At 42.0% G+C, this 16,790-nt stretch overlaps 1 protein-coding gene across 1 annotated transcript in view; it reads right to left on the bottom strand.

The window, feature by feature from the left end:
* Positions 1–16,790, bottom strand: part of GLIS3 (GLIS family zinc finger 3) — a 409,424-nt gene that overhangs the window by 258,953 nt on the left and 133,681 nt on the right. The window contains exon 4 of the mRNA XM_087822681.1: positions 14,583–15,705. Coding sequence (XP_087678807.1) covers positions 14,583–15,705 — 1,123 coding nt within the window. The remainder of the gene's footprint in view (positions 1–14,582; positions 15,706–16,790) is intronic.

The following is a 16,790-nucleotide window of genomic DNA, read 5'->3' as shown; positions in this document are numbered from 1 at the left end:
GCTATCATGATCCACAGTAAACAAACCCAATACATGGAACACAAAAGGATTTTCATGAAGCTGTTCCTACAGTAAAAAGAAATACAATTGTGTGATCTTAAAATTAAAATTATTCTCACAGACTCATTGGGCTTCAGTTACCAAGAACAGAGCCTCTGAGCCTTTCACACAACTTATTTAGATTGCAAATCTGAGTACAATACAACCCCTAAGAGCCTCCAATGAGTAGCCATTTCACATTGCTCCTTATGAACATCACAGACATTTTTGGAGCAGGCTTTCCAAATACAAGAGAACCAAGCAATTGAGAAGATACATTCCAGAACACAAGATACCATCAAATTCACTGAGAGATTAATTTATTAAAAGACAGAGCCTCAACACTGTTAAAAATGTAGGGGGAAAAAACACAAAAAAGGCACTACTCATGGCCTTTTGAATCCCCTCAACACACAATGACCAAAAATTCATCCTGTATGTTCCTGGATACTTTGTCACCTCAATGTCATCTCAATGGTAGAATTAATAATATTATTTTCAGAGTGTCTCTTTATACACTGTTAAGTTCTGTATGAACTAAGATATATAAACCCTGCCATTAATAACCCCTCAATATCAAGAGCCTAAGACCATGAGACCATGATGGTAGAAACATATTTATTAGCTTGGGGCCTGTCCTCCTTGTTTTCTGTCTGCTTATCTTCTGGTCTAGAGACAAAAATACAGGTACACCAATGGCAGGCCAACTTGGAACAACCTCTTCAACCCTATTTTTTTTTAATCTTCAATGGTCCCTTGAAATTCTCCTGGAATGGCAAGCGGGGTCAGGGCAACACAGGGCAAAGCAGGGCAAAGGAGAGACAAGGTGTTTCGTAGAGGCGCTCACCCCTCTTTTACTCACCCTTCTTTCACCCCGTCCTCATGGGATCCAGGAGTACAGACATAAATTTTTTCGTGACTCTACTTCTCATTTCACTTTAAATTAGGCCAGCCAACCTCATAACCTTAAATACTATATATACATAGGTGACTCCCCAAAGTGTATCAGTCTAGACTTTTCTGATCTCCAGACTCACCATTTGGGACTCAATCACAGGCTCCTCAAACTTAACAAGTCTAAAACCAAACTCCTTGCTTCCTCCCAAACCTTCCACAATCACCCCCATTCTCAGTAAAAGGTAGCTCCCATTCTTCGAGACTTGCAAGCCAAAACTTGGGGTCACCCCTGACATTTGTCTCCCACACCCCGCATCCAATCCTCTGGGAAATTCTATAGTGTCTATGTTTATACAGCCAGAATCCATCTGTTTATCCCACCTTCCATCACTGGGCACAAGCAGGAGGACCAGAGAGACGGCTACTGCAATAATCCCGCTCAGGGAGGTCTGTCTTCCTGCTTCTACTCCTGCTTCTGCTTCAGTATAGTCTCCAAAGAGCACTCAGTGGTTGCAGCAAAACATAAATCAGATCCTATCACTCCTCTACTCAAAACCATCTTCTTTAGACAAGGCCCTAAACAATCAAGCCCACGTATTTCCCCTGACCTCTCCTCTCTCCTCCTCCATCACTCTACTCCAGCCACCCTGGCCTTCGCAGTGTTTCTAGAACATGCCAGGCCAACACTCCTGCCTCAAGACCATTGCACTTGCTGTTCTCTCTGACAGATATCCACATTATTTACTATCTCCCCCTCTGGAGTGTAAGCTTCAAAAGTGCAATCTGATATAGTCACTGCTGTATCCCCACGGCCTAGAAAAGCGACTGGCATGAAACAGTTGTTGAAGAAGTTGTTGTATGAGTGAAACAGATATAGTCACCAGAGACTGACTTTCTGTTTTGCACTGGGGAGTCACTTTTAGAGACCAGAGAGAGATTGTATACCTATAACTAGATTAACAACTCTGATTTAAACGTAATATAAACCAAATACTTAAAAATCTAAGGATCTTTAAGTGAAACAATGATACAAATAACCTTATAATATTTTCCATATTAACACAATTTTCTTTTATATTATTCTGTTTTGAATTTTACATAATATCTGAGTAAAAATAAGAAACAAAATAAAGTGAATTAGAGATGGTCAGTATAATATTTTTAGAAATGCATCAATTCTATATTTAAGAATTTTAAACTGTCCCCCAATTAAGCCTATTCTAATCGTGGCTAAGTGAGAATCCAACTTCAAAATTTCACTCCCAGGCGCAGCTGTTTGACAAGTGCACCAGGAGCCTGTCAAGACACTCAGCAGCATCATTCGTTCAGAACACAATGGGCTTTTATTTCTTTATTTTTTTTGCCAAACCCCATTACTCAATGATGGTAATTAGCAAGCAATCTTTGAAGGAAATGTACAATCAAGCAACTAAAAATACCTTTTATGAATCTCTTCCTCGAAAATAAATTGTTGACACTCCAAATGACCCACATATACTCTTAATTTTGAACTAAACTTCCCATTGATTTACTAAGATCTATGTTCCTCACCCTGTGGTCTAGTAAAATTCATTTTACCTGAAGTTCTGAATTCAAGAAAAATGACGGTAACACAGTTATCCATTTTGATTTACTACCTCAGGAGAGTAAACAATTAGTGATTTCTCCAGCATCTGCTCAGATTACACCACTGCTTCCTTAACTGGTTCCATCATAAAGGCCCCATTCCATGAACATAGCACAAAACCAGGGTACAAGAGAGAACTAGTCTTCCTGGGGCACACAATGGAGCAGGAGCAGGCTGATCCAGATAGCCTGAGCTGCTGTAGCCCTCACCAATGATGAGGCTCCTGGGGGAAAATACTTGCTACAGAGACAACTAGAGATAATTACAACAAACTCAGCCCTTGCCTCAAGAACTTGCACACTCGCCACCTCGATTCCTGATACAGTTTGGGCCCTTCAGAAATAAAAAATGGCTCCTGTCTCATTGTCACACCTTTATAACAAAGTGTATCCCAGCACACCTCCCACCAACACCTTGGACAAGTTTCGACAAGCACAGCTGAATCACTTGAGATGGGCCAAAAGGTCAGGGCCCTGTAAGTTTGTCAGCCTGATTATCTAAAGCCACTGGAAAGCACTCCACGTGTTCCAGAGAACAGGTAAATTTTCCACTACACAAAAGCAGCTTTGTTTCTATATATGTGACGCCTCCTAATTAGAATCAATGATTTTTTTTATTGTCGCTCCCGATAAGCTTGTTTGCTTAGCTTCATTTTCCTAAAGCACTTTAAACATTTCTAGGAAGGGTGAGTGTCGGCAGAACACTGAAACAGGCCTTGAACCGGGGCTGTGGTATTGCATGATGTTTACAATTTGTCATCCTTGGGGGTAATTTTGCAAGCTTAAACACACTAAAGGACATATTATAAAGAGCCAGGCAATTTCATTTTGTTTGAATATATTTATGGAAATGGACCAAAAGTGTCCAGAGAGGCACATTGTCATTTTTTCCTTGAATGGGTGCCAGTTCATGATCAAAAGCAAGCATTCAGAGACTAGGAGGGCATTTATGACCACACTGTGTGTATCAAATAAGCTACTTCATGATCAGATGGGGAATATTGTTTTTCAGGGTCTGAGTAAAACAGCCCTTCACACCAAATGTCTATTCACAATGGTGGATCTCTCAGTGATTCATTATGGCCCTGCCCTTGATAATGAGCGGATCTCCCTCCAGGGTGAGTGCCTGTGGGACACGAAGACATTATACATCCTCATGACTTAGAAAGTTGATGAGCAGTGGGAAATTATGCACCAAGAACATGTAATTTGGACAAGGTGGGAAAAACTGAGTAATTCACTTGAGATAACAAGAGTTTTCCCAGCAGTGGTGACTATATGGCAATGGAATCCTTGGAGAGTAAATTTAAAAAATGGTTGGGCTGGGAAAGATTTCGTAGATTGAAATGCAAGTTATAGGAGCCAAGACTGATAAGAAAAAAGTAACAAAACCACTTTGATGAAACAGGGTCACCACTCATGGAAACTCAAAGATCAAGGCTGAAATGTTTCTTCTTTTAAGGGGATACAGAGAATCAGGGTAAGTCAGGGGAGAATCAGGATAAGTCAGGGTGAAACAAGAACACTTCTAGTTCCTTGGGACAAAACTTCTAGTTCCTTGGAACAAAAACAATACTGTGCTTAATTTCTTCCTTCACACACAGAAAAACCACATTTCCCAGCTTCCCTTGCAGTAGCTGAGGTCATGTAACTGAGTTCTGGCCAATGGGATGCAAGAAGTGAAGTATGTAGCATTTAGCCCAGTCCCTAAAAACTTCTGCACAATCCTCAACATTCTGTTTTCACCCTAGACTCAGATAGTGGAACCATTTAGCTGAAGGATCCTGAGTTACTACATGATCACAAGGAGAAAGCTGCATTAGAATATGAATAAGATAAACCTTTATCACACCAAGCCACTAAGATTTGGGCTATTACAGAAGTTGTATTATCTTAATATTTCTCAAAACGCTTCCTTGTTATCATTTGTCTTTTCAAATATTATGTTATCACCTAAGAGCATTTCTCATCTCATTCTTAAGCAGAGTGATTTTAGAGATCTCCAAGAGCAACGGAAAAAATTAATTTGCTTTCAGATCAGTAGGACACAGGTTACGTAAAAAAAAAAAAAAAATGTCTGGTATCATTTTCAGAGGTGCTGGAGGAAACAAACTGTTCTTTTCTTTCATATAAGAAAAAGTATTTTATATACTTTTAACTTTTTATTGTAGAAAATTTCAAATCATCACAGAAATAGAAGCAATAGAATAATGAGCCTCATTGTATCCCCATCACTAATTCCAAGCATGTGCGTATACTTGAAGTTACTGATTGATACGTATACAGCCATATACATACATGTAGGTAGGTAGGCAGGTAAGTAGGTAGGTATGTAGGTAGATATGTATATATATTTGGGGTCCACTATAAATTAATCTAATCATTGGGCCAGTACCTTGGGAGGACTCAAAGGTGAATAATGATTTTCGAGTATACAGTAGAAAGAACAGAGTATGAATCACAAACTCTACAAATTACTTCGCTTTGAGGGCTATCGTGAGGATTAAAGTCATCCAGTAGCTCAGAATCGGTAAGTCAGTTTCTTTGCCCTCCCACTTCCCTGAAGGAGTTTCACTCCAAGGGACAAGGTTAATACTTCTTCCTCGTAAAATTGTAGCTACTTCTGGGAGGGCAAGAGCAGTGAATTTTTTCTCAGCCACCATTTATATGTATGAATTTTATCTCTGCTCAAGTTCTTTCCCCAAAGCAAACCTTGAATAGGTGGAGAGAAAAATAAGGAATGAGGCAAGGGGCCCTGAGGCAGCGCGGAAATTCCGAGGCAAGAAGACGGTGGGAGTTTCTGCGGACGCCACGGAAGACAACTTTATACTTCAGATGCTGTTTAAGGGGGGGTCCCCAATTTTCCCTTCAGTACAACTGCTCCCCAATCCCCAAATCCATTCTTAAAATCCAATCCAACTTAAAAAATTAAAGCACTTTTATTTTTTTTATTTTTTTTATTGTCTCCCGAGGATATTTTTTCCATTGCTTTTCAGAGAGAGTGAGGGAGAGAGAGAGAGTAGAAGGGAGAGGGCAAGAGCGAAACATCAATGCGAGAGAGACACACCGACCGGTTGCCTCCCTCGGACTGGGGCCAGCGATGGGGCCTGCAACTGAGATTCGTGCCCTCAGCTGGAATCGAACCTGGGACCCTTCAGTCAGCGGGCCGACGCTCTAACCACTGAGCAAAACCAGCGAGGGCTAAAAATTAGAGCACTTTTAAATAATCATTCTAAAACACAGAGAAGAAACTGTTCCGAAGTAGCAAGCCTGAGATGCTGCATTATGAGTTTGAAGAGCAAGCCCTATCAGACGTCCTATGAACGCTTACGCCCACTGAGGCTGACTCTCGGCCGTGCTCTGGTCACACAGGCAAGTGGCCTGACCTTGGGAAGCTCAAACCCCAGGGGAGGTGAGCGCTGCAAGAGCAGGAGGCCCAAGTAGCAAGAGAGTCTCTTACTCTGCCTTCTCCAGTCTAGACAGGCTGAATCACCGGGCATGGGTGCCATTTTTAGGAGAACTGACTTAATTTGCACCCCTCTATCCATCTCAAACATTTAGCTCTATTCTGCATTGATTCAGTCTGAGGACAAAAAAATTCCAAAGTCAATCTAAGTAGTGGAGGGTGGAGGAAGAGGTCTTGAAAAGGGGCTGACAGGCTCGGCATAAGGCGAGCCAGTCCAAACCTTTGTTTAACAGTACTTCACTCTCTTTACAGATTATACAAGGAAATATTTCACTAATGGAAGGCTACTCATACAGGATAATGCATGCAGCCTCTGTCCACATTTTAATCATTTGACAGAACTGATCAAAAAGCTTTGGTTTCTAGTCTTCCCCAGGTTTTAAATTCTTTAAAGTCCACCACAGAAAATGTTTTCATGCTTGTTTCCATTTATGTGTTTCCCTAGCTGACCACTTGGCATAAGAAAAATGTGTGTGATATGATAGCTGGCAAGAGATACATTTTAATGAAGAATTAAACTATAAACTTTAAGAGACGATGGAGATGGTTTGGGGGAAATCAAAGTTTCATTTCACGTGCACTAAAACACAGGCAGTGATGCTACCTCTTGAAATTATTTTTTTGTATTAACTGGATTTGTATTTGTATTAACTAGGTGTGTGATTCTAATTTTAAAAACACTCATCCCTATTTGATAGCATATGTCATTTGTGATTTGCCCAAGGTAAATTTCCAGCCTCAATTCCCACTCCTACCTAGTCTGGATCATCAAACTACCTGGGGCTTGTGTCTTTCCCTGGCTCTTTCACAGCCCTGTGCTATCACACGGTGTAGTGCCTCCATTCGAACTGCCTCCTTCACTTTTTCTGTAAGAGTTACTCTCTTGTTTCAAGATGCACTCACCTCCTCTGAGAAGCCTGCCCGGACTCTACAGACATAGTTCCAAGTTTCTTCCCCCATTTTCCTATCAAAACAATTTTTATAGCCGGGCCGGTGTGGCTCAGTTGGTTGAGTGTCCTCCCACGCACCAGGAGGTTGCTGATTAGATTCTTGGTCGGGGCACATGCCCAGGTTGTGGGTGATCCCTTTCAGGCTCAATCCCCAGTAGGGGGCATGCAGGAGGCAGCAGATCCATGCTTCTCTCTCATACATGTTGCTACCTTTCTCTCCCTCTCCCTTCCACTCTCTGAAATCAATAAAAACATTTTAAGTAAATAAATGAAATAAAAAATAAAACAATTTGTATAGACCTATATCACAGTACTTGTTTCATTACTGTGTAAATAACTATTTACACAGCTGTCGTTCCTAGAAGATTCTGAGTTCCTCAAGGGACTGCCCCATTTATTTATGTCCCATTTATTTATGTCCACCTTCCAGGACAGGGCAGGGGATGTGGCTTGCGCTCAGTGATCAAATGAATGAATGAACATGTGCTGACTGGGTGGGCTCATTAGTGCATATACTATTTGGGTAAGACAACTATACATTCTGGTTTCCCCAGGACACTCCTGGTTTACACTGATATCCAGTGAAATAAACCCCTTTTGCTCTCAAAAGTGTCCCAAAATGAATAATAAATTATATGGTCGCCCTAAGTATGGAGTACACTGCCCCTGCCCACCCAGAACCATGTCATCTCTAATTTTCTAATTTCTCAACAACTTTCAAATTTTTTTTTAGTTCTTCAAAATTCTCCCTCAAAAGGATTAGTCATTCTTCCTACCCAAGTACAGTATATATGGCCCCCAAAAATAAAAATAAATACTGTGCTGCAAAATAGGAACACACAGGTTTCATTCCACTTTCTCACCAAATTCCTATCTACACCAACCTCTTATATGAGTGATGACACATATTAGACCAACTCATCTCTCATGGATGAAGGCTGTCCAGAGTTCAAACACATGGAAAATCCAACCTGCCTGCCCTCGCCCAGGGTCTGTGTTTGTCCGTCAAACATCCACTGCCCAGGGTTACAACATCCATTGTCTTCTTGATCGTCTAGACGCCCTGACTCAGTAATTACAGTCGAAACGAATAAATCTGCCTGGAAAAAAAATTAACATCTTTCCACGTCATTCTACCCAGAGCTTGAAGAAAACGCTTCTGGAAGATCAAAGAGAATCAGGCTACCTCTTTTTTGAAAAAATAAATATGTCTGGTCTTTCACTCCACATACTCAAATTCTATCTGAACTCAGAGATGTCAACACGACCACTAAAACACAGGTAATCAAGAAATATTTCGAAGGGCACAAAAGGTGTTTCTAATAAATTGCCAAACTAATTTCCACCCTGATGTAGCCTGAATGAACTAAGAAACATACATTTTAAACTCTATATAGGAGGAAACCTCAAAAGGTTTGAAATGCATTCCCTTAACCAGATCATTTATGAAAAGATTTACATAATTCTTTCTAATTTTACAAACATTATTTCAGGGCATGGAAATTAGAGAAAAACCACAAAACAAATATGAGCTAAAAGGAACATTAACTATCATGTAGTTAATGATTTTGCTTAATGAGGATAAAGCCTCAACTATTTAACCTCTTAGGGTTTCTCTCATTATCTATTGTTTTTCATTAATCCTAGAATTGCAGTGCAAAGAAACATAAACCACGATTTGTTTTTAAAATGCTTGCCCAAATCTGCTACAAATTTATTTTCAAGACAAAGTTCATGACAGGCCAGTTCCCCAGGTAATGTGGATTAAATGTTTTCTAAAGGAAAATAAAATTAAACCACTACGAGTGGAAGGCTTCTAAACTGTGTTTTGGGGTGGGAAATCCGATTTGACAGATGCCTTACAGACTGTGGTTAATGCCTCCTCTGATGAGAATTTCTGCGGGTTTGCTTTTACCTGTGAGAGGTTTCTAATTTATGGTGACACATATATGTCTACAGTATGTTGAACATGTATATACACATATAAATATGCAGGTATCTTTTTCTTTGTAAAATCATTAGGAACACTAACCTACCATCTAGTTGGGTGTTTTTTTAATTATTGAGTTTGCCTTAAGTATTTGACAGACTGATGCCTTGTGGATATGATTTGGAAGCTACAATCTCTCTGATCTTTTCCAGATGTTTCACTGGTGGTGTTTCAACCTCAAGAGACAAAGAGGATATTAATGATAATTTTTATTTATTTAATCACATCAGGAAGATTTGATAAAAAGGAAAACTAAATATTTTGGTAACTTACTAATTCTTCAGAAATATCCATAGTAGCAAAAATGTTTTGAAGATCATTTTACATTAAAAGCAGAAAGGCTGCACTGTATTGGGAAGGGAGAGCACTCTCTCTTACCTTTAAAAATGGGAACGATGTGACAGATTTGTCAGTTCCACTTTTAACTCAGGGAGGCAAGGAGGTGGTGATGACAGACATTGCTCAGCACAGTCTCATCCCAACCTTTAACTGACTATTAATTGTAGAGAAAGGATACAATGAATGGAAAATGGACACTCAATTGAAAACCTTCTGTCACTGCCTGAGCCACTCTATTATCTTATCTCTTGTCCCTGAATTTTATTCCAAGAGAACACGAAATTATCCTAATCATCATGGGGCACTGATAATGATGAAGATGTACTCTCTCCTAAACACCGTCTCCCTGCACCTTAATTGAAATGACAAGGTAGGCTTTCATTTATCTAGAGTTCAATGTCAGGACATGAGAGCTTTGAGAGCACTGGTTCTCACCCTTGGCCGCCCATCAGAATCACCAGGGAAGCTGTACCCCGGAGCAATTACATCACAGACTCTGGGGGTGGGACCCAGGTATGCATACTTTATAAAGCTCTTTTAGGGATTCCAATGTCCTTCAAGGACAACAGCCCTGGAGGCACTAAGTAGGCAACAGCCCAACAACTTACTAATCTTAGAAATAAATGTATTACACTGTGTATATCCTTTTGCATTTAATTTTTCATTGAATGTTTTTTGAGATTTATCCATATTAGCATCTCTCTATCTATCTATATACAGATTTATATCTAGTTCATTAATTTTAAACTCCCTTGTATTATTCCATTAGGAATAAACTACAGTTTATTGATTTACCTGATCTATGGATAGCTTATTTACAGTTTTTAAAAGCAGAGGCGCAATAAATACCTTTTGGTACGTTTCCCTGCCACCATATGCAAGAGTTCCTCTAGGGAGGGTAGACACTTCGGCATGGTTTTGTTGGATATGTTCATCTTCTTCTTTACTAGATACCGCCCCCTTTTTTTTCCCCAACATGGTCACACCAACTGACTCTCGCCAGCAATATTAAAGCATTCCCCATTCTCCATACCCTTATCAACACTTGACAATATGAGAACTTATAAATTGTGCCAAAATGAAGGTTGTGGAGTGGTAACTAATAGTTATGCTTAGATGATATTTTCCTAAGGTCTCTTCTGGTCATATTATTGTGGTCACCACATCAACGCCAAGTCTTATCAAAATAACAAAATAAAGGATGTGGAAAAAAATCTTCCACAGTTTATACCGAATTTACTTTTCCTCAAGAAATGTCTTTCATGGCTAATGCTGGCCCATGAACCCATAAATCAGGCCATTAAAGAGGAATGGGGACATGGCTCTAGCTCTGTATTTATTTTCTTGTACTCATAATCCAATGTTACTTAAAAAGCAAACTGCCCAGTATTCAAGCCAAAGCAAACACTCTGGATTTTGCCAGGCAAAATGCCTGTGGAGAAATGAGTCAATTCATACAAAATTCAAAGCTGTCTTTGGTCAGTGACATTTTCGTGAAAATCTGTGGGTGGGTAAAAGTTTTACAAAATTCCTTTTTGCTATTGGATAAAATGCATCCAGGAAAAATAAGCAAAATTTAAGTGGCGACCCACATTCCCTCTAATTCCCTTATTAACACTCCCTAACCTCCCAGCACAACTGCCTTCTATTGTGCGTGAAGGAAGCCATCAGTGTTTCTGATCCTGGCAACAGGACCCTGTCCCTCCCTCCACTTGCTCTGCTCCGATCAGATAGGCTTTCTCATGAGGCGCCCTGGCGGCCTGAGCAAGCTCCGGCCCATTCAGGACACGCCTTCCTGGGAGGGCTACCAGGCACCGCACGCTCTTCACCTTCACAGCAAGATGACCTGTGGTCAAAACATGCTCAGCATACACTCTGTCGGAATCACTGCTATGGGTACTGTTAGGCATGGTTAGTGTACATCCAAGATTTGTGTCACTTGGGAATCTAAAACCTTATTATCTCAGAAAAACATAATAGAATTTAGCACAATTATACCCAGAAATGCTCAAAAGTTTTGTTAATTCCAAGATTCATCAATTTGTCTAAATTTAGGAAGGTTTAAATAGAATGATTTTGCACCTAGAAATTACTTTAGTTAGTAGACAGCAGTGAAAGGACTCAGATATTTTTAGTATAATACTGTCATATCTCAGTTTCTGATTTAACTGAGTTCTGCCTGTCTGCCTAGCAAGGCCTTTCCTTCTCGATACCTTTGCCATTGGCTGGGAATCTCTCTGTCACCCAGGCCATGCCTGAAAGGAGAGCACCCGGTTTGGCTTTCTTTCCGCAGAAGCAGTAACAGTGAGATATACAGAAGGGCGGAGTTGTCTGGGTGGGAAAGAGAAAAGAAATTCTCTTCCTCCAGTAAGTTCACCAAATAATACACTGACGACCCTACCCCAGTTCTGCCACCTAGAACCTTAAGCGGGCTAAGGCTGAGGAATTACAGTCAGGGATCCTGAGAATGCGTTCTCCCACACAAGAAACGGAATCTGGCGTCCGGGGAGGACACCAGCGGCAGCCTCTTACCGTAAGCAGCTGTCATTGAGTAGCCCTTTCACACACCCTTCTACCATGACTCCAAGAAGCTCATTGTGCTGCTTGTAGCCATGGTCACCAAACACAGTTGGGTCACCACATCTTTCTTGGGTCAATAAGCTAAGTGAGTGAAAATGATGACTAACTCTAACTACGGACCACAGAAAATTAACAGCAGTTAAGCATATGTGAAACAAAAGTGGACTGAGTCTTATAACTTAAAGTACTCCTAGCATCTGCAGCATGTGACACAGCCACAAAAACCCAAAGATCACTTCATGTCTCCAAAAGAGGAATGTGGTCATTTTACTTGGCAAGGATCTTCAACTTCGAATCAACTACCGTCAGATTTCAAAGCAGTAGGAGATGAAACATTTCAGTTTTAACAGTTCTTTGTATCTGGATTCCAAGAGTGTAAAGATTGGTTTTACAAAAGGCAGGAAAAAAATGCAACTTTTTCAGATGTGCGTTGACACTAAGCACAATGGACTACAACTTGAGAAGACTGATAAACTTTCACAGCAAAATTATATTGCCAGTTAGCTTTAGCCTTTTTACAAATCAAGCAAATGACATGTAGCAACGTAAGTTTTAAGAAGACAATGTTCAAGATATGTATGTGTTATATGAAGATGGATGTTCTCCTGCTAAAATTACAGAGTCCCAAGATCAGAACTGCAGCATTAGTCTGCTCCTAAGAAACCCTGCACTATAACATGTGTAAATAAACGCTCTGCGGTTCTGAATTTGATATGGAATTAAATTTAACAATCTGAATTTTGCAAAGATTCATTTAAAAGTGGGAAGTAGGCAGACTAGGGGAGACAGAAATCGTTTCCCATACCCATGCTGAACAATACAATAAAAAGTTATGCAGAGGCCTGCAAACATTCACCTCTTGGCTTATTTTTCACTGAAGTATTTCTATTTTTAATAGTCACCATGCACTTCAGCAAAAGTCAACTTGTTATATGCCTTTGCAAAGTCTAAGAACAGTGGGAAATGGGGAAATCCTATTGCACAAAAATTAATTTTGCAATGCAAAAAATATTTTTTGGATAATTTAAGCCTGTGTGTGTGTGTGTGTGTGTGTGTGTGTGTGTGTGTGTGTTTTCAGTAAAACCAAATCCAGCAAACTATTTTCAGCCAGGATTAGTCATAACTAAAAGGTTGGACTGTTTTCGTTCAGAGAATGAATGTCTTTCCTGCCTGCAATAGGCCTGTGTGTTCCAAACAGAGTAAATGGAATTGCCTTCAATTGCTTGTCTCTTTCTGGCATTTTTAATGCAGAACCCTACTGACAGAGTAAGGTTTTGCTGCCTGGAATGTAATTATTCTTTTCACTCATATAACCTGGCAGTTTCACAATGTATCAGCTTCAGGTTTTCTTTAAGAAAAATCACAACATGGGGCACAACGTAACAACAAGAAATGCAATTTCATTCAGCCAGAAATTCTTAAAACTCTTTCAAAAATACCTATTGGATGGTGAAAAAGTGCTGCTAATACTTGCATTACAGCTATCATCTGTTTGGTTTGCTTTTACATGAATCAGACAACTTGGCCAATCTATAATCAAGCCAACTTGGTCCAGATTCTTTATCATGAAGACACACTATGGAAAGAAGGAATTCTGTCTGGGGGACCCCAGTCTAAATAAGTTCTTCTTCAAATGATTTATAGATTCCACCCATTTACTGACCTGTAGATATTCAATATCCAGGGAGTACCTACAACTCTCAGATTTTAGCTCTAAATGAAATAATCCTGTCCACCTAAGCTAATATAAAACGCACGCTCTTCTTTTTTTGCAAGAGTTAAGTGAGCTGTCTGAGATTGTGCAAAGCTGCCCTGTGATCCCAGGGGTGATGTTCTGCTCATAAACACTGAGGGTTTCTGTTAGGTGTGAGACCATTGTGAAATCATTTCAGAGCCACATTATTAAAAAATGGTCAATTTTGCCAAGAAACAGAGATAGTTCCAGGACTGATGTTGTGAAAGGGGGAGGCCGGGGAAAAAGAGACACCATGCCCACTTCCTTCAACAACATCAGAGGGACATTCCCCTTGGTTCTTTCTCCTATACTTTCCCACAAAATTCCCTCTCCTCAAAATTCAGCGAGACTCTGTCCCTGTGGCATCTCCCTGGGTGTTTTATGCCGGCTATAAATCATTTACGAGTCTCACAACCCTGCAGTGTTGCAGGGTGCAGGGAGGCGAGAGGGTGTGTGCAGCAACATGTTTACTAGTCAAGTTGCTAAGTGTGAGTTCCTTTCAAATATCAGAGCCACCCCTCCCCTAACCCCAGTACGAGGCTGGTTATTAGAGAGAAAGAAAAATCACTGAATATTTGCTTTGGACAAGACATAAAGCTTGCGGGTGGTGCAGTGTGTGTTCCTCTGCCCTACACATTTCAGCAACTTCAAGTTGGTGCTTGGCAGGCATCTGTTTTCCAAGATTTTGGACACTGTGGCAGATCACCGTCCCTGACATGGTGGATCATTTACATCTGCACAACAGAAACAAGAAGTGAAGGGAGATACCCAGCAGCTAATAATTGAAGAAACCTTCCCCTTCCTCCGCCTGAAGAGGAGTCTTCAAGTCTCATGGCCACCTAGACGGCCCAAGCATCATCCAAATTCCATAAAGGGGGGAAAAGTCCCGACTTGTGGGCCAACTTTGGAAAAAAACACCTACACTTGGCCACGGGCTCCCCCGGGCTTGGGAACACTCACCGTGCACTTGTTGGGCTTCTCCCCGGAGTGGACCCGCATGTGGATCAGCAGCTTATAGCGGGCGTTGAAGGGCTTGTACCTCCGAGGACACCCCGCCCAGAAGCAAGTGAAGTCTTCGCCCTTGCGCTGGTCTATGTGCACCTTCTCGATGTGCCGCACGAGCTCCTCCTGCTGGTCGTACAGGGCGCTGCAGTCGATCCAGCGGCAGCAGTGCTTGCCCCCGACGTCGTCCAGCTCGCCCTCGTCCTCCAGGGCCAGCGGCTGGGCGTGCGCGCCCAGGTCCTGGTGGTGCAGGTGCGCGTGGGCGTGCGCGTGCGCGTGGGCGTGGTAGGGGGGCGGGGGGCCCTGGGGCGGCGGCGGCAGGGGCGGCAGGGGCGGCGCGGAGGGCAGGTCGAGGGCCGCGGCCGCGAAGTCGTCCAGGCGCTCGGTCTTGAGCAGGCCGGCCGGCTGGCCGTCGGGGCCCGGCAGGCCGTGCTGCACCACCATGTTGTTGACCAGCCCGGGCTGCAGGCCGCCGTGCTCCAGCTGCTGCATGCGCTCGTGCTCCAGGGCGCCGTCCTCGCCGTAGGCCGGCAGCGCGGGGCCGCCGCTCGCCCCCCGCGCGCCCTTCTGGCTGCCGGGCGCCGACCCCGGCTGCGGGATGCAGCTGCCGCGCACCCCCAGGAAATGCCCGTACACCTCGGGCTGCGGGGACATGTTGGCCGGGGAAGCCCTGGACCCGTTGATGTAGGCGACCAAGGACGTGGGAGAGGTGCGAATGATGGTATTGAAGTCGATGCCAATGCCATCGGAGAACGGGGACAAGGACAGGGCTCTCTTCTTGGAGCGCGCCGAGTGGGACCTGGCTGAAGAGTGTCGGGGACTAGAGTAAGGAGAGTGGCTGTGTTCCATGCCGAAAAGGTAGGGTGGCAATGAGTTGGAGACACTGTTGCTGGCCATGGCTGTCCCGGGAGGAAGGCTCAGGAGGTCCCCGAGGTCAGTGCCATTCTGAGAGCTGTGGCCGGAGGAGAGCGAAGGGAGCGCCCTGTAGCCCTGAGTCCACTCTTGCTTCACGCTCAAAGCCGACTGACTTTCTGTCAGGCTCAAAGGCGTGGATGCCAAAGACTCACGTGAAATAAGGGACCTGGAACAGCAGCCAGAGGGGAAGAAAAAAGAAAAAAAGAGAAAAAAAAAAAAAAAAAGACAAACATTTTAGCAAGATATAGATTGCTTAAGAGCTAAAAGAACATTGCATTGACAATCCCTTAAGTATTTCCCCTAATTACATTCTCGGCTAAACACACATTCTTTGGCTAAGATAACACCAAGGCTTTTAGTTCCAGGTAAATAACATTTTACCGAGAGTAATCAAGGCTAATGCTCACCGGACTCATAAAACAAAGGTCTACTGTTACATATAATCTTAATACTTCAATGATAATAAAGACGCCTTGCTTTATTTTTTAAACATTTTTTTAATGTAGGGGGGAAATTAGAGACCTGGGAATAATGATCGATACCTGTCACAGCAAACCAAATAAGCGAGTATTTATTAAGCACCTACTGTGTGCAACACACTACAAATAGGCATTGCAAGGAATACAAGTCTAAACAGAGTCTTAGTCTTTGAGGAAGATCGATTTGGTGAGGTAAAACATAAACCCATGCTTGACTTGAAAAAAAGTAAATCCTCAAAGTCAAAGTGTCATCCAGGATACCTAATAATGATTTCTTCACTTTGCAACCATTTCTCTCCTGTTCCTCTTACCCTTTTCCAAAGCATGCCTCACATCACGATATTTACCTACATATCAAAATGGTTTGTAATGTAGTCTGGCCACTTTAAAGTTCATTTTGCTTTACTATGACGGCATTGCCTTAAAAATCACTAAAGAGAAAAGCTGTGTCCCTTGGATGGAAAATTTGTCACAAAGGCTAAAACATAACTCACTGTCCTTCTCAATCAGACATGGGGTATATCAGAAAAAACTGGCTTTTTTATATGTACCTGAACTGGATTTTTACAGTGATTTTTTTTTCTGACAAAAATTTAATCAAAACAAAATATTATATAAATGTCTGTCTTCCCAGAATGAGCCCATATACTACTTCCAAAGGAACTGAGGGAAACGAGAAGCATTCTCACCCCATCTGTTCTTGCTCCTTTTACAATATGGAAGCCAGGAACACTGTTTCCTACAAGCACGCGATGTTAGCCAGAAAATATCT

This window comes from Miniopterus natalensis, chromosome 12 (genome assembly GCF_054644295.1).
Source record: "Miniopterus natalensis isolate mMinNat1 chromosome 12, mMinNat1.hap1, whole genome shotgun sequence".
NCBI lineage: Eukaryota > Metazoa > Chordata > Mammalia > Chiroptera > Miniopteridae > Miniopterus > Miniopterus natalensis.
The sequence above is the reverse complement of the archived record's forward strand: the minus strand, read 5'-3'. Positions and strand labels throughout refer to the sequence as shown.